General features: G+C 41.1%; 1 protein-coding gene across 1 annotated transcript in view; it reads left to right on the forward strand.

Moving 5' to 3' along the window:
* The window catches only part of sgk1 (serum/glucocorticoid regulated kinase 1), a 34,406-nt gene extending 20,109 nt beyond the window's left edge, over positions 1-14,297 (forward strand). The window contains exons 4-13 of the mRNA XM_070848847.1: positions 2,053-2,116; positions 9,801-9,876; positions 10,080-10,155; positions 10,292-10,480; positions 10,585-10,716; positions 11,523-11,759; positions 11,876-11,971; positions 12,121-12,276; positions 12,468-12,557; positions 12,780-14,297. Coding sequence (XP_070704948.1) covers positions 2,053-2,116; positions 9,801-9,876; positions 10,080-10,155; positions 10,292-10,480; positions 10,585-10,716; positions 11,523-11,759; positions 11,876-11,971; positions 12,121-12,276; positions 12,468-12,557; positions 12,780-12,947 — 1,284 coding nt within the window. The 3' untranslated portion in view covers positions 12,948-14,297. The remainder of the gene's footprint in view (positions 1-2,052; positions 2,117-9,800; positions 9,877-10,079; positions 10,156-10,291; positions 10,481-10,584; positions 10,717-11,522; positions 11,760-11,875; positions 11,972-12,120; positions 12,277-12,467; positions 12,558-12,779) is intronic.
* Positions 14,298-17,248: the final 2,951 nt, after the last annotated feature.

Consider the following 17,248-nt stretch of genomic DNA (forward strand, 5'->3'; position numbering starts at 1 on the left):
TCACACACACACATAAACCCCATTCTACATGCAGTGATGGAAAGTAACTACACACATCTACTCAAGTAATTTATCTTAATTGTACTTTTTACAATTATGTGACTCATGTGTGTGTGAGTTACTAGTTATTTTAAAGATTTCTACATAAAACAAGATGTGAAAAGCTTATATAATTAAATGCCTTGTAAAAGATTAAACCAGTGGTTCCCAGCCTTTATGGCATGTGGCATCTTACAAAAACACACTGTCTAGTTTAGTCTGTGTAGTTTCACCTCTAAATGTCTGACATGGTTTCATTTCTATAACAGTTCAAGGTCCAAATAACCCATTTTTAAAAAGAGAAAGCACAGATTACAGATCCCCAAATTGATTCAAATTTGTGAAGCCGAACTTTATTGTTTCTTCTTTCATTTGTCTACATTTATCTTGTGACCTCTAGAAGGAGACCCAACTCCTATGCTGGAAACAATAATAACATATCTATTACAGGGGGTATTTTTCTGCATAATGAGTGCTTTTACTTTTGAATGTTTAAATAAGTTTTACTGGCAATCCCCCATTCACTTTAGTAGGACTTTGACTGCAAGGTCTTTACTTGTAATGGAGTATTTTTACATTCATTTTTAGGTACTTTTACATAAATCTGAATTCTGCTGTCTTTTATTAAAGGATTCCTAATTACTGAGATCATATCATATTTTTGTTTACAGTTTAAACATATGCTGTAGAGTGAACTTTGCATAGCTTAGCTAATTTTCTGGAGGATCAGGTAGTTCCTTAACAGTCAGAAAGTGTGGATAAGGATTGTTGTTAAGTCAACAGAGCAGATGTCCATTTCATCTCTTGGCGCACGCAGAGTAAGATCAGTTTCATCCTGACGTTCAGTCTCACTAAGGCGCCATAATACTCTGTAAAAATGTTGTCAGAGCAGACGTTTCTCACCACTTTCAGCACGAGACTTAAGTGGTTTAGTTGCAGTCTCAGACTGGAAACCCAGCCTGATTAAAAAACATCATGTGGAGGACCAGCTGAAACTGGGACACAAACAAGTCTGGGTCAAAACCAGTGGTTTTATAAAATGCTGATTTAGAGGGCTCCTGTTCAAAAACATCACATCTCTTATAGTCACTGCACTCTTTTCAAGAGCTGAGAAAAGCAGCTTAGATCAGTGGCCTCCAAACGTGTTACCTCTTAAAACAAAGCAAGGTTTGTTTGTGACACCACATCACTGTTTACAATGGTGAATCAGATGTGAGGGATGTGTGGGATTTTTCTTGTTTAATAATAATAACTATAGAAGGTTATTTTGTCAAGGGTTTCACATGAAAGCAAGCGTTGAAAAGCAATGCAATGAAAGAAAAGATTAAGGAAAAAATCAGAAACAATATCCATGAAGGTCATGGATATTGATCTGTAATATATTATGAGCACATTCATTAACATTCATAAAGAGTTTTATAAAGCCTTATAAATGCATTATAATGTATTATGAATGCACTCATGTTGCATTATGGACGTGACCTTCAGAGAGAGTGTTACCAAAAAGTCTACATAATTTGACTTAGCAGAAGTGTGTTTTTCTGCTTTTATATCCTGTTAATCATCTAGCGACCCCTCAGATTTCCCTAATGGAGATCCTGAAGACCAGAACATAACCTACATTATTAGCTTGGCCAGCCTGTATCTTTACGTTTATTCAACTAAGATTTGATAGAACATAATGAACCTGAGGTTTAACCTGTTACAAGTGTCCAATATCACCGTTTATTTAGAATGAGTATGAGCTAGTTGGACTTTTAGAGTTATCAGATGGATATAGAACTGAATGTACAGCCTGAATCTCTAATGTGCCGTTTTAGTGCATCATCAGTTATTTATGCATGCTTGAATACAGTTTCTGTTTTGTATTTTGTTGTATTTTCTTTTTATATATTCTGTAACATGGACTTTAAATCATGCATTGAGGAAAATCTACATACCTTTCATTTACATGTCTGTGTTGTTTGAGTATTCAAATAGTTTTTACTAAGTGCTGCCATATTTCTCCTGCAGGCGATGGACCTGTACTACCACAATGAGTCAGACCCAGACAGCTACTGTTGCCCTGGTGACAACAGTAAGTACCAGCAACTAAGCCTGTTGTTTTGTGCTGTTCTACTTCCTCCCGACTCTTTTCTTTCCCATCCGTCTCTCACGCTGGGACTCCCAGGCACAAGCTCTCGTTCCTCTGTTATCTCTCTCCATCATCCCTTGTCGTCAGTACCGGCTCATTTCTCTTTATTATTTGCACATTGTTTATTTTCACCACCAATCCAAAGCCTCCCATGATTTATTCTGTAGTCTGTTTTTCTGTTGTTTGTTGTTTCCTTTTTGTCCAGACCTGGTGGCTGTGACACCAAAATCCTTCAGCCTGCGCATGCACACACACACACACACACACACACACTTTGTGACTTTACCTTACCTAACCACTTGGCTCTCTAATCCAACCTTTAAGCTCCCAGGATAATAACTGTTGTTCGTCAACCAAGATTACTATTTGCTTGGAGAGCAAAACAGTATTTACAGACACAATACTGAGCGCTCATCATCATACACATGACACGATGACCTTTTCCACATCTGTTTACAACCTTCGCCACTCACTGCAGCAGAAATATGTGTGTATGTTTCTGCGCTCGTTGCTTGTGTGTGTGTCACTGGGTGAGAGTCCAGCATCGGTTTATAGCCTACATGACTGGACTTTAATTTTCCATCATGCTCCTTATTTGTGCCACAAATCATAGTCCAATCAAAGGTACATAGCATGTGCATCTCACGTTTTGGCATAAGGCCTTTGTACTCTACTACTTTTTTATTGTCACCTTTACCCTTGCTGGGAATCTTGCATGTGCCAAGACATGCGCTCTTCTTGTGAACATGGTCATGTCTGTGTTTGAGCTCATTACATCATTTTTAGCAAGAAAGATTAACTTTCCGTTCACTTTGGACTCAAAAATTTATCAGATTATCTGCATTTTTAAATCATGACTGGCAAATGAAAACTAATATTTTACATATTCTAATAATGTATTTAATCAGTATTTTTATTCTTAACTTTTCCACATAGATCCCATTAATTTCTGCTCTTTTTTTATATATCCTTATGCAACTCTTCACATGTTTAGTATACAAAGTCTTTATCAGTTAAGTATCTGTAGTAACTAAATATGTATAAAGGATTTAAAGGAGCATGATCTGGAAATACTCAAATGTGCTTGGTTACTAGTCGCTCTGCTTCTGCAGTAACAACACTACGTGGCAGATCTGCAGGCACCTGCTGCCTGCTGGAACACCTCCAAGAAAGAAGTGTGACAAGAACCATATTCTGATGAAAACACTTTTCACTGGGAGTTGGCTCCCTGTTAATTATGGGAGTTTTCAGCGTATGGAGAGGAATCTGAGCAATTAGCCGGGCTGGTGACAAGCTGTTCCTGTGGCCTCAGCCGTGATGCCACTACACCCTGTTGTTCCAAGTTCCAAGCAATTAGTGGCTTTAGGAGCACTTAGAAGTTGAAGTTTGTCACGTATGACTCATGTACAGTGATGCAGAGATGTGTGTGGCAGAGGGAGGAGTGGAGAGCAATGGTGGAGAGTGAAAGATAGATTCCGTAATAATAATTACAGGGAGTAGAGTTCTAACTTTACAGAGGAACCATGTCTGTGTTCTCCCCCTCCTCTAAGAAAAAGAGGTCTTATGCAACAAAGAGCATCTGCTGAGGATACCCTTATTAAAACACATTAGCATGTTCATCAACTTGCTGCAGTGGATTTAATCAGCATGTACATACTGACTTGTAGAGCTTCTTCCGGAGATGTCAGCAGGCTTATATAACTGTGATTATAAAGCCTGTGTGTGTGTGTGTGTGTGTGTGTGCGCACTTGTATTTGTTCTCAAACTTAACTCTTTTGTTCTCGTTGACGCAAAATGAAATCAACATTGCAGCTCCCTTCCTGAAGCTATTATTTACTCTTTTCTCCTACCATTCATGACACATCATTCACCTGTGTAAACCTGCCCCTCAGAGCTGAACAGGCAAACATACACACCTACACACAGACACGCACATATTCAAATACAACAGAAACATATGCCTATACTTTATAATCCATAAAGGCACTCCTAAACCAGAGACTTTGACAGTTTTTAGAAGCATGCCTGAACGTGTTTGCTGCCATTATAGCCTGAAGATTGGATGCATGTACTGCATCCAGAGACAGGGCAGCCAATCACACAATGTCCCCTAAACCTACGCCTGACCATCACAATCTCAACATAATTCTAGCCTTAAATCCAAAAGCCAAACCTGATCCCTCAGGTCAATCACTAAAAAACTGTGCATCAACAGAAATTGTATCCTGGTGGCCTCGGGGTTAAGGCACTGACCAAGAACTGCAGCATCACCACCTCTCACATGTCACTTCCTGCCTTTTGGGCTCCTCATTTCTAGTCATCTCTCTATTGTTGCTTCCTAATGAATGCATAAAATGGCTACAAAAACTTTCCAGTGTTCAAACTTTTTACATTTAAAACCTTCTCAGACAGAAGTGCTAGAATGCACCGTAAATCTTAATTTTATGGATTTCCCGGTATTTTCCTTTACCTACACAGCATTTTCCTGAAAAGGGCAGCAACTCAGTACTTATTCATGAGAAAACAGAGATTAAATTCAGTGTGTTGAGTTTTTGGCTCTATTGAATTTATAAGTGAGTTTTATGGTTGTCTTGCACGTTTAGCTGACCTGTTGTGCTCTGACTATAATAGTTAGGTAATTAATTAGAATTAGACCAATGGCAGTATACCCTTCGAATACTGTCTCCATTTTCTATATAACGATTATCAATCTACATTCTTTCTAGGAACCTTCCAATTAACTGACACTTTTATTTTTATTCATTAGATAAACTCTGGGACCTACAAAATAAAGTTTTACCAAACATATTCATGAACACACACACAGACTCGTGGACAGAATCTCACAAGGATATCAAAATTCAAACCCAGCGTGAGCCTTGGTCATCCAGTACAATGACGATCACATGACCATCTACAGAGGTAGCTGAGGGCACTACTACTTTTTGGTTGTCTACTTTTTAGCATCCAAGCAAACCAAACGCTCCATACACACACACACACACGCACGCACACACATACACACACACACTGATAGTCCATCGTGGCAAAATAAAAGCCTAGCTGTCCTCTCTGAATAGCTGCGGCCTTTATGTAACAGTGTCATTTGGTTCCTCACCACCACGGCTCATTCACATTCAACGCCAGATCAACTATAGCCACAAACACCCTCATCACCCCCGGCACAGAGAACGGACATTACAAGATGGAGGGATGGAAGAGTGAAAGAGATGAACGGATCCAATGGACAGATGTCGTCTGACGGAGACAGCGTGAATATGGGCATATGCTGGTCTTTGTGTATGTGTGGGTACGCTGTAGGTGGGTGGGCTGAGTGTGTGTTTGTGTGTGCATCTGTTTGTACTACAACTCTAATATCCTGCACCTCAACCCCTCTGGCGCTGCAGTGAACCCCTTCCTGTCCTTTCACAAAATGGCCCCGTGTGTATGTGTGTGTGGGTTTATGAGTCAATGCTGGCTTTGGCACCGATGACAGTGCCACTAGTGGGTTACATAACGAGCACAAACACATCAACACACAGCTTGAGTGCTGTGGAGCCTCCTCTTGTTCGGAGCCCAAATGCAAGCAGCCTGTAAATCCAGAAGGGAAAGAGGGCCAGATAGAAAAACACTGAGTGGACCTTTTGTTAGTATTGCTCTCTTTTTCTCTCCTTCTCTCTCTCTCTCTTTCTCCCTCTCTCCTGATCCTCTCTCATCATCTCTCTCTCATTACATTCAACTCTGGGCTGTGACCACAGATGCAGACACAAGAGCGGTGCTTACATCCCCAATGGAGGTAACATCTTCTTCATCGTCACTTTTAATCCTCTCTGCTTACGATACACGTTTTCATTCTTTTAATTTGGATAAAAATGCAAACTAGCTGCTCAGGATTCACAGATTAAAATCAGTGTTCCTGTGTTTATCAGTGCAAAGGAAGCAAGTTGTCAAGGTGAACACTTTCTTCTGTGCCATCCCATGCTTTCCCTGTGTTCATATTATTTGAGAAGATAATATATGAAGTTTCACTGCATACTTTCAGGTGCTGATAAGAGATGTTGGTTTGTGTCCCACATGGACCGCTACTCTAGTGTCAGTGGTGATATATTGTAGATTAAATGCCTCTTGCAACCTGTGCTGTCTCAAGGAGAACATTTTTCTAACAAACTAAGTTCTGGACACCTTGAGGGAATTTAGGAAGTACCTGATGTGCCCTCTCTCTCTCTCTCTTTCACTCTCTCTCTCACCTTCTCTGTTTTTAGAAAGTGTGTGTGCATGCGTGTGCATGTTCTGTCAGTCTCTCTGCAGGTTTGTTTTGCCCTCCAGCTTGCGTGTGTGCGTGTGTGTGTGTGTGCATGTGTGCTGTCAGACTCCCTGCAGGTTTGTTTTGCCCTCCAGCTCTGCGCGTGTGTGTGTATGTGTGTGTGTGTGTGTGTGTGTGTGTGTGTGTGTGTGTGTGTGTGTGCATCAGGTGGCCGTGGGGCACGGATTAATAATAGATGTGACCTGAGATAAGGGAGAGACGATGGTAAAAAAAAAGTTGTGGCTATATTTAAAAACTGCAGAGTCACACATGCAAGAACACTATAATTTTCTGTGAGAGAGGCCGTGGGTCAGGAGCAGAGGAATACACACTTTTTCCTTCTCATACACTCATATACGACCATATTCCTGACTCTTAGTCATTTGTGGGTGATTCAATTGCTGTGTGTGTTAGGCAACATGCTGCTGTTAGACAAAAGCATATCGCACACACCCTGGATTGTTCCCTATTGAATTTGCAAAGGGGGGGTCAAAGGTTCAATTCCAGGACAGCAGAACATCATCCTCAGAAAATATGCATGTGTATACACATGCTGGAAATAGTTGGGACAGCAAGAGGCACGGTTAACAAATATGTACTCAACTTCTTGGCAAATTCCAACTTTAAATTAATGTGAACTTAGTGAATTTCCAAATCCGGGATACTTTAAAATTCCGAGCTCAGAAGGTGAACGGCCTCAGCAAGCAGGCTGTAGTGGAGAAAACCACCTGCAAGTGAAGATGAAACTGAAGGGAAATTTAAGCAAACATTTGTCTTTATGTGATGTTGAAAGATCACAAATGCAATGACAGAGATGTGTTGATATTGCAGGTTCTTTGGCACTATGTGCATAAATAAACACTGTTGCAGACTGAGTCTATTTCATTTAGTTGACAGGCACATAAAACAAATATTTGGGTAAAAAATCCACCAGTTTCATGTGTCTATGTCGTCCTATAAATTTCGTTGCAGAGGGAAGTAGCAGCAGAAATCAGTTTTTTAAAAAGGTATCTTTGTTACTTTTGTCTATATTTTCAATGGCTGAACTCAAAACTAGGAGCTCATGAGGAGCCTTTGAAGGCAGCATACCCCCCGCCCTTAGGAAATCTCGTGCAACCATCCATAAAACACAAAACTGCAGAGTGGAAGGAAATAGAGGCGGGACGTCTCCGCCCTGAAAAGAAAAAAAAAATCTTTGGATGAAACTCTCCAAGACGGGGAGTACGGTGTAGTTCGATTACCTCCCTGCTAAGACACCTAAAGCCCCTGTCCCTGTTGTGATTCGGGAAATTAAGCATCCCTATGAAAGACAAAACGACCGCCTTGACGTGTAAGTAAACTGCACATTCATTTGAATGCAACAGCGAGAAAAACCTCTGGAATATTCCTATAATACTCCTGTGGGGAAATGTAGATCCGTGATAATAATCTTAATTTGCGGCTGTTATATATGCGTTTACCAGACTATTGTGATATTTATAGTTTCTTTGTCAAGGTTAAGCTAAAGCTCCCAACCCACTTTCCGTGTGCTGAGTGTCTGTGGTAGGGGAGCAGCGGCAGACATGCTTGGGGGACGCTCCATTCACCCCATAATCCACTGACCTGAATTTATGATGCTGTTATCTATTGAAATGCTTCGCTCATAGGGGGTCTGTGAAAAGTGCCAGAGAAAGCTTGGCAACTGTCTTCTTTCCTAACTTGTTGAACCCTTGCGGCCAAATGAGAGCTCCCTCGGACCTGAAAGGTTTGCTTGTTGTCTGTGGAAACTGCATCTAAAGAGTTAGGGATGTAATGTTACCTGTGAGACTGCACGGTGTTGTGTGTTTTACGCAAGACTTTGGGAAATGTTTGTAGTGTGCGGCAAAGTAACAGCTGATATCTTAGATTGTTCACACTTTGCCTTTCTTTCAATAAACTGTCTCAGAAGCTGTGCAGACCTAATTACGTAATTTTGGATTTTCTTTTTTTCCATGACTGTGTCTTCCCTTTTTGGCACGATTATCAATTTTAAAAAGAAAATGGGTTTGGCCTTCATAGGTAATAGACTGGGGGTGTAGATAAAACTTGACCCAGGTGTCTTACATAACCATACCTAACTGAGCCCGTCTGGCGTGCCAGCGCACAAAACGCGGCGCAAAGTGTCCGTTTTTACGCAGAATTTCAGTCTGATCATCACGTTGGAGTGTTTTGGCTGCTTCGGAGAGGCTTAGCGGTAGGTTAAAACAGATTGTCGGTCTGATCTCTCTGTCTTTTTCGTCTGAGCTTCGTTCTCTGTCTGTACTTTTCCACTAGCGGCGGCTTTTCTTGGCATCGAGCCTCCCTCTGCTCAGGCTCTCCCCCTCGTCTTTTGTATACCGAGGCAACCTGCGTCACTCCAGGCCGTTTTAATTGAGGGGCAGCCAAACAGTGAAGCTGATAGGCCCAGTTAAGAGGCCATCAGATTATTTGTACAAGACCAAGTTGCAAATTCAGGGGGGGTGAGGTGGGGAGCATGGATACAGGGTTACAGAAATAACCAGGAGCTTGGAGAATAACCCGGAATCTGAAGAACTATCTTGAGCAGTTTCACTTCATGTTTATGTATAGTTGGTAGTTTATTCTGTTTATCCTGGAGCATCGAGGAGCAACATATACTTATTGGACACATCTGGGTGTCATTAGCCCATAGGAGTCATCTTCGACACGGATATTTTGCTGTCTTGGTGACAATTTCAGACTGTATGACACATGCGATGTTGGGCAAAGTTACCATGGTGCTGCTCAAACATTTTGTGCAAATAGTACAACCCGGCCTTTCACTGAGTGGTGGTAAAGAACTTTTTTTCTTCCTTTTTCCAATGTTTTTTTACGCAAGCACATCTTGAGGCGCGGCTATGACGCGCTGGGAGCGCAATGACCTCTGATTGGTCGTGAACGGGGTCGATCATCTTCTCATGGGCCATTTAGCGGAACAAAATGTTTGCGAAGGATCACGCCCATCGGGGGGGGGGGGGGGGGGGGGGGGGGGGGGACTGTGGGGGCAGCTCCTCCCTCATCAGGCCTGCTATAAAACAGAGCAAAAAAGTCAGACAGTCACACTTTGCTTTAGGGCAGCTCATGAGTACGGAGCTGTCGTTCAACTCATCACATCATGACGATCAAAACAGAAACAGAAAAGCCGGTCCTGACTTACTCGAAATCTAGAGGACTAGTGGAATTAGTCACCGGTACGGAATCATAAGTGGATAATTTAAGCTGATTCCTAAGGATGTGGATGGACTTCTTTTTACTTTAAATTCAAAACTTATTTATTTTTGTCTGTTTTTTTTCTCTCTTGTGTTGCAGCTTTTATGAAACAGAGGAGGATGGGTCTGAACGACTTCATTCAGAGGCTCGCCACAAACTCCTACGCGTGCAAGCAGTGAGTACCATCCGACTCATTTTATTGTTTTCCATTCACTGGAGGGCAAAACACTGGGAAACACAACCAGTAATGCCAGTAATCTGTCCTCTGGAGAAACTTATTGAGATTCCCAGATCAGCTGGTTCTCATAAAAGAACAGTTGATACTTTTGATGCTTTGTTATTAGATGAACTAAGTTTGAACTCTTTGTTTTTTTTCAGTCCTGAAGTTCAATCTATTCTGAACTTGAGTCCTCCTCAGGATCCGGAGCTCATGAACACAAACCCCTCTCCTCCTGTAAGTACATTTGCATTAAACTTCCTTTGTTGACATTGTACCATATGTGCAGATACACACATGCATCCTGTGTTTATCGTGTGTTGTGCAGTTCATATCATGACTTTAAATTGCATCCCCTCCCCCCACTCCACAGCCCAGTCCATCCCAACAGATCAACCTCGGTCCATCCTCCAACCCCTCGGCCAAACCCAGTGACTTCCACTTCCTCAAGGTGATCGGCAAGGGCAGTTTCGGCAAGGTCTTGCTCGCACGCCATCGCACAGACGACCAGTTTTACGCAGTCAAAGTCTTACAGAAAAAGGCCATCCTCAAGAAGAAGGAGGTAAATGCACATGCAGACATGCTTTCACTTACAAACACGCACACATGTGACAAAAGGTGTCTCCCGGTCGACCTCACTAACCCCCTGTTCTTTTTATTCCTCAGGAGAAACACATCATGTCAGAGAGGAATGTGCTGCTAAAGAATGTCAAGCACCCGTTCCTGGTGGGCCTGCACTACTCTTTCCAAACAGCGGACAAACTCTACTTCATCTTGGACTACATTAATGGAGGAGAGGTGAGTCAGTGGCTGAATTGCTGCCAGAAAAGATAAGAATATGGAGCAGGGATGATAGAAGAGAAGGGCGAAGCTGAGCTATTTAAAGAAGGAGCTGAAGATGAATGAATAGAGTAGGAGGAAATTTAAAAGATGGATATAGTTGGAGGAAGAAGGGAAGTTTTTAGAGGAATGATATAGTGCCAGAGTCAGAAATAAAGATGAGGCTGAAGTGCAGACGGACAGAGGGGATATCCTGTTATGAGAGGTAGAATGGAGGCTGCCACTCTCTGTCCTTTTTCAGTCTTTCTTTTTCTAACGGAAACACCTCTCAGGAAGTCATGGGGTGGGTTAGGGCAGCGGGAGAGACTTCGGGCCAAAATTAGCAGCGCCATTCAGGCTCAGTGTGTGTCTAATCGAGCTAATTTCCTGTGATTGTTGGACGAGCAAAGACAGTGCTGATTAAATATGGGCCTCATCAGGAAACAGGACACATTTACTCTCCTTCTGCCCTTTCTCTTTTCTTCCCCTCTTTTCCCCCTCTACTGTATCTCTCAAACTTTGGCCCATAAATTCATTGGTCTTCCCTTGTCAAACTTTTTAAGCTGTTGCCTTCCTGCCTCTTTATTTCCTCCCATCCAGTTTCCTTTCTGTCTCTGTATCTGTCTTTTTTTATATAATTTATCATGTCTTTCTCCTCATAATTTCCTATTTCTGCTGATGGGATTTTGTACATCATTTATCACGCAATGAAGATATTTCAGGTTTTGTCATTATAATCACTTGTTGCAATAACTTTTGTTCCTTTGTTTTTCTCTTCCTTCCAGTTGTTCTATCACCTACAGAGAGAGCGCTGCTTCCTTGAGCCAAGAGCCAGGTTCTACGCAGCAGAGATTGCCAGCGCACTTGGCTACCTCCACTCCCTCAACATTGTCTACAGGGACCTGAAGCCAGAGAACATCCTGCTGGACTCACAAGGACACATCATTCTTACAGATTTCGGCCTGTGCAAGGAGAACATTGAGCCCAACGGGACCACGTCGACCTTCTGCGGTACACCAGAGGTAAGGAGGAAATCTGTGGTGATTCAGAACTCTCTTGTTTCTGTGTTTTGATAGCACTTGTGATATCCAGTTAACAGTTCATATTAACACTTCTCCCTGTCTTGATGTCTCTGTAGTATTTAGCTCCAGAGGTTCTACACAAGCAGCCGTATGACCGGACGGTAGACTGGTGGTGTTTAGGAGCTGTTCTCTACGAGATGCTCTATGGCTTGGTGAGTCAAATTCTTATCTCATTTGTGTTCCACATGTTTGTACCTGAATCTATTCATGACTTAACCTGATACAATCGATGTTCGTCACATTGATTCCTTGCTCCTTGTTGTTGCCAAGATGCTAATCGATTCTCTTTGTTCCTCCCCAGCCTCCGTTCTACAGCCGCAACACAGCGGAGATGTACGACAACATCCTGAACAAGCCGCTGCAGCTGAAACCCAACATTTCCAACGCAGCCAGACACCTGCTGGAGGGCCTGCTGCAGAAGGACCGAACTAAGAGGCTGGGCTGCACGGAGGACTTTGTAAGTTCTTGGTTTTGTGATCACACTTGTTTATTTCAGTGAACTTTGTAAAGCACTATGAGACACTCTGTTGTGATATTGGGCTATACAAAAAAAATTGAATTGAATTGAATCACGTGTGTATGTATATTTACATATTACAATTGTTAAAGGACGCCATTTAATTATTTGTCATTTGTGTCTTTTCACAGATTGAAATTAAGAACCACATATTCTTTTCCCCCATCAATTGGGATGACCTCAATGCCAAGAAGATCACCCCGCCATTCAACCCCAACGTGGTACGTTCCTTTTTAATACTCCAATAAGTGCTTATGATGGCAGATTTATGATTTTGTACAGTGCAGTAGTCTGTAAACTATTAGTAGCCTCAAGTCCACAAACTCAGATTTTCCATTTACATAACTAGATCCTGAGCATGGAACATCCCTGCATTTCCAATTATGGCAAGGTATTTTACAGCCTGACTAATCCCCCATTGTCTCCCCTCTCCTCTCCCTCAGACGGGACCTAACGACCTGCGTCACTTCGATCCAGAGTTCACAGATGAACCGGTGCCCAGCTCCATTGGCTGTTCCCCAGACAGCGCGCTTGTCACGGCCAGCATCAAAGAGGCTGCCGAGGCATTCGTGGGCTTCTCCTACGCCCCTTCTATGGACTCCTACCTATAGGATTTAAACACAGGCACTCAGTATGGATGCCAATTCAGACTTACAGGACTTGAACTTTGGCATGTCCATGGACTTGCATCTTGAACCCACCTTACATTTCCCATCATGATGATGGAGATTTCCGATCCAAACCCTGCAACAACCCTGCAACTGCAAAGAATTTATACACGTGTACTTGCTGTAATCTCTCCAACTCTTGAATGCATCTAAGAAGACTTGCTACAAGAGGATGCCTGCCATAATTAAATGACTCACTTGGGTTGTAATGCTCAATCTTACCCCGATTTACCAACGCACAAATTCTTCAACCTTTAACAACAGACACAAACGCTCTGCAGCCTTCAATTGCCCATCTTTTACTCAGTAGTGGAGATCCTTTGCACATAGCTCAGGCAGCTTAAAAGCCCACCTCGACCGTGAAGCCACAACCGACAAGCACACACGCAAACTTTCTCAAAAGAGGAAGGCTGGATCGTACTGTACCAGCCCACAGAAGGATTTCCATCTCTATCCATGTCATGAAACATCTTCTCTCTTTTGAGATTCTGACTAACCACCCACGGGGACCTGTCTGTTGAATTTGAATGAGTAGCTTGAAGATGACATTCATTGTGGTGCTTTAGTTTTTTCTCATTTACTTTGTGCGTGTTTGAAAAGGGAGCCAGTTGAAGATGAATGTTACAGAGGGGGATGTTTTATTTTTTTCTCTAAAATGTGCCTTTATTTTTTTCTCTCAATCAGAAGTCACATCTTTTGGGTTTCGTGTGTGTCAACCTTAATATCACCACGTTTCATCCTCTCCACACCTGAGGTTGGAGGGGCTGTTTTTTGAAGTCACCAGAGAGGAACGATGTAGCACTAAATTAACACACCTGTTCTGTCCTTTAACATGTGAGACGTAGGAACTCAAACGATGTTTCATTTCTTCATTTGCACATAAAACAATAACGGTAATGTTGATAGAGAGAGAGAAAGAGAGAGCACTGCTGCTAGGTGAGAAAGAGAGTGATGTGTTTGTGTAATTCTGCTTGCCAACCGTGTCCCCCTCATTTAGTCTTCCATTCGCCTCACAATAATGTAACGGCAGCCTTCAGGCGGGCTGACAACATCGAAACTGAACATTCCATTTTAATATTGCTGTAACGCAGTTTGATGGTATTTAAGTTTGTTTGTATATTTGGAGTTATGTGTACTAGTTTTAATGTATATTGAACAAAAAATGACTAAAGGTATGCCTAAATATGTATATGTAACAATTCATGTTAAATGTACTGTAAATTGTAAAATTGTTTAAATTTATGTGACCTTGTTTGGTTTGCAATAAAAGTTTAACTTTATTACACCTTATAACCTTGTTTGTCATTATTGATAAATTGATCACGCGTTCGTCACAGCTTTGTTTTACTGATTTTCCTTTAGTCTGAAATATGCAAATGATTTTTACATTATCTTGTCTTGACATTGCCAGTGAATATCCAACAATGTCCATAGAAAATCAGCATATGAAAGCATTTTTAAAGTTAAAGAGTAAACTGAAAAATGTGAGGAATGAAGATCAAATGGTAAACGTTTACTAGGTCTGGTTGGACGGGCCTGAGCCACTGACCCCTTGCTAAACATCTGACATAAGTGTGGAGCGGACTTTACCTCCCTCCATGCGTCAGCAACCTTACACAATAATCATGGTGACGTCCAAGTGTGTGTGTGTGTGTGCATGTGTGTGTGGATTTGTTTGTGGGCAAATTATTGACTGATGAGGCCGCTCCAGGTCAAAACATATTAATGAACCTAATTCAGTAGAGCAGTTTTTTATTGGTCTAGATCAGTATTGATTTTTGATGGAAAAAAACCACAGCTGCATAATTCAAGAGGGAATGATGTAAATAATACATTGTGTCTTCAATAAGATTGCAACAGGTTGGTGGTGTTGATGAGGGAGAATTTCCTTCTACTGAAGTTCAAGGTTGTGTCCATGGATAGTAGTGCCTGCTGTTTTAAGGAGGACACTGGATGTCTACAGCATCCAGGGGGTTATTGAGCAGAGGCCCTTTGACATAAGGTTCACATTATAAGAGGACTGCAGGAACGACGTAATTGTGGAAACCAATAAAATGTTTAATTCTCCGGACTTCTTCTTCAACACTAATTTAACTACTATCACAGTAGATTTTACCATCATCATCTTTCTCATTATTGTTTACTGGTCTTAGCTTTTGGAGACAGTTTCTCACTACTGATTAACTGCCATGATAAAGGCACTGGAATCAAGAATAAAGAAAGCTGCTACATGTAGAGAAAATGTGGTAGCACAGTGGGATATCTCAGATACTATCGGAGTACTGTGTGGTTGTTATTAGCTCCCCTGCTTTTATAATCTGTCTCTTGTAAAATTGTGTTGTGCCGAAGATGTGCTGCAATATTTCCAGCTCTGCTCAGCTGCCATAGTCATGCACTGCCATCTGCTGGCTAAGCCTTGTTCATGCTTCCATTGTGTTTGCCAAAGCTCAGAAAAACAAATATTGTATGACATTACAGGCACAATGCTTGAGTTTTGTTAATGGCCTGAATATTTATTTGAAAAGTTGAATCAAAAGATTCTGTTGCATTAATCCTTCTCCACTTCATATATACCGCACTTTTCAAAACATTACACATTATCAGGATCTGTATAAAACAGGACAAACTAAATTTGAATGAAATATATGATGGACTGAAGTGTCTCTTGTGTGACTCAGTGATAGTTAGTGAATACTTTCTAAAACTGGGGGTTCCACAAGATGGCGCTGGTATTCTTGCCTTCAATCCAAAAAGCCTATAGGGTAGATACAGTATCAGTGGATCGTCCCTTAATCACAGCACTATCATCTGAAACGCTGACCTATCAGAACACATTCAGCTTGCGAATGATATACAGATGCATAAAGCTCTATTTGCAACAAGTGTCTTAGCTCAATTTACAGGGATTTAAGACTGGAAGTGGAGAATTTCTGGGGTGTTACAGTATTGATTAAAGGTTGTCTTGTTTATTACTTTTTGTTGCATTACTTTCAACCTCTGAAATTTGATATTGTGAGCTAAAATGTGAAAAAAATATAAAAAGCAATATATTTTTTAATCAGGAATTTAACCTTTTGAGTGGATGCAGGGCTATTTTATTTATCAAATGTACAATTGTATAGGCCATGCTTCATATCGATGCAATTAAGTCATTTCATCATGGTTTAAAGTCCAACACCGCCCTTCGCTTCATGATCTGAATATACACACTGTAGAGTCCAGATAATCTACACTAAAACTTAACCCTCACACACTTTTTGTAACAGCAGCTATGATGTGATGGTTTTCTAACAAAGTTTAATCACTGTACTGTGTGTGACATGGTGAGTGAGAGAAAATAGTGTTAGTCCATGAAAAGCCTTGTGCATGTGTACAGGCAAAACACTGTGTGTGTGTGTGTGTGTGTGTGTGTGTGTGCAGCTGTGTTTGTATATCACCATATAGATGCGGACGTGTTTTTCAAGGAGGTTATTGGCGGGTGTTTTGCTGTGTTATTCTGTACCCAGTTCAGGAACAACTATATGTGCACTTTACAAATCTTTTAGAATAATGAAGCCTTTCAACTAATAAACTGAATGAAAATTAAAACTCCTACTTCCAGTGGAAGAATGTACACGTGTTCCAGCACAATATTTTGCTTCTATATCTTCTTGCAGATGTATTATTTTACAATTATATGATTTACTGTATATAACAATTAGAATATTATCAAGGTCATTCTATTGCAAAGTGAGTACTTAATGTTTTACACTTTCAACACAATTTACTGAAAATAATCTGTACTTTTACTTTACTGAGATTTTGATTACAGGTCTTTTACTTGTGATGGAGTATTTTTACACTGCGGTACTGCTATACCAATATGTTCTATAAGTAAAGGATGTGAATACTTCTTAAACCACTGCCTATTTCAAATGAAAACAAACCCATTCATTAATTTGTTTTTATTTGCATGAACCAACATTATGCAAGTGTGACCTTTAGATTATCAATAAGTTTGTCTGCTGATTGAGCTGCCAATACTTTCCTGCTGGGTGAGTAAAACGTTCTGTCTTTTATTAAATGAAGCAAAGCCATTTCAGCTAGTTTGTCAGCACAGCCTACCATCAAGCAGGTATGAAGAAAAAGAAGACTTGAGAAAGGCAAGTTTTAAAAAAAAATTCTGCATTCTTATGTAGTAATTAAGCCCCAGGCCAAACCCTAGTCGTAAAATCTGTGACTTTGAAAAATGCAGTTTGACAAAG

Source organism: Pempheris klunzingeri, chromosome 18, assembly GCF_042242105.1.
Source record: "Pempheris klunzingeri isolate RE-2024b chromosome 18, fPemKlu1.hap1, whole genome shotgun sequence".
Lineage (NCBI taxonomy): Eukaryota > Metazoa > Chordata > Actinopteri > Acropomatiformes > Pempheridae > Pempheris > Pempheris klunzingeri.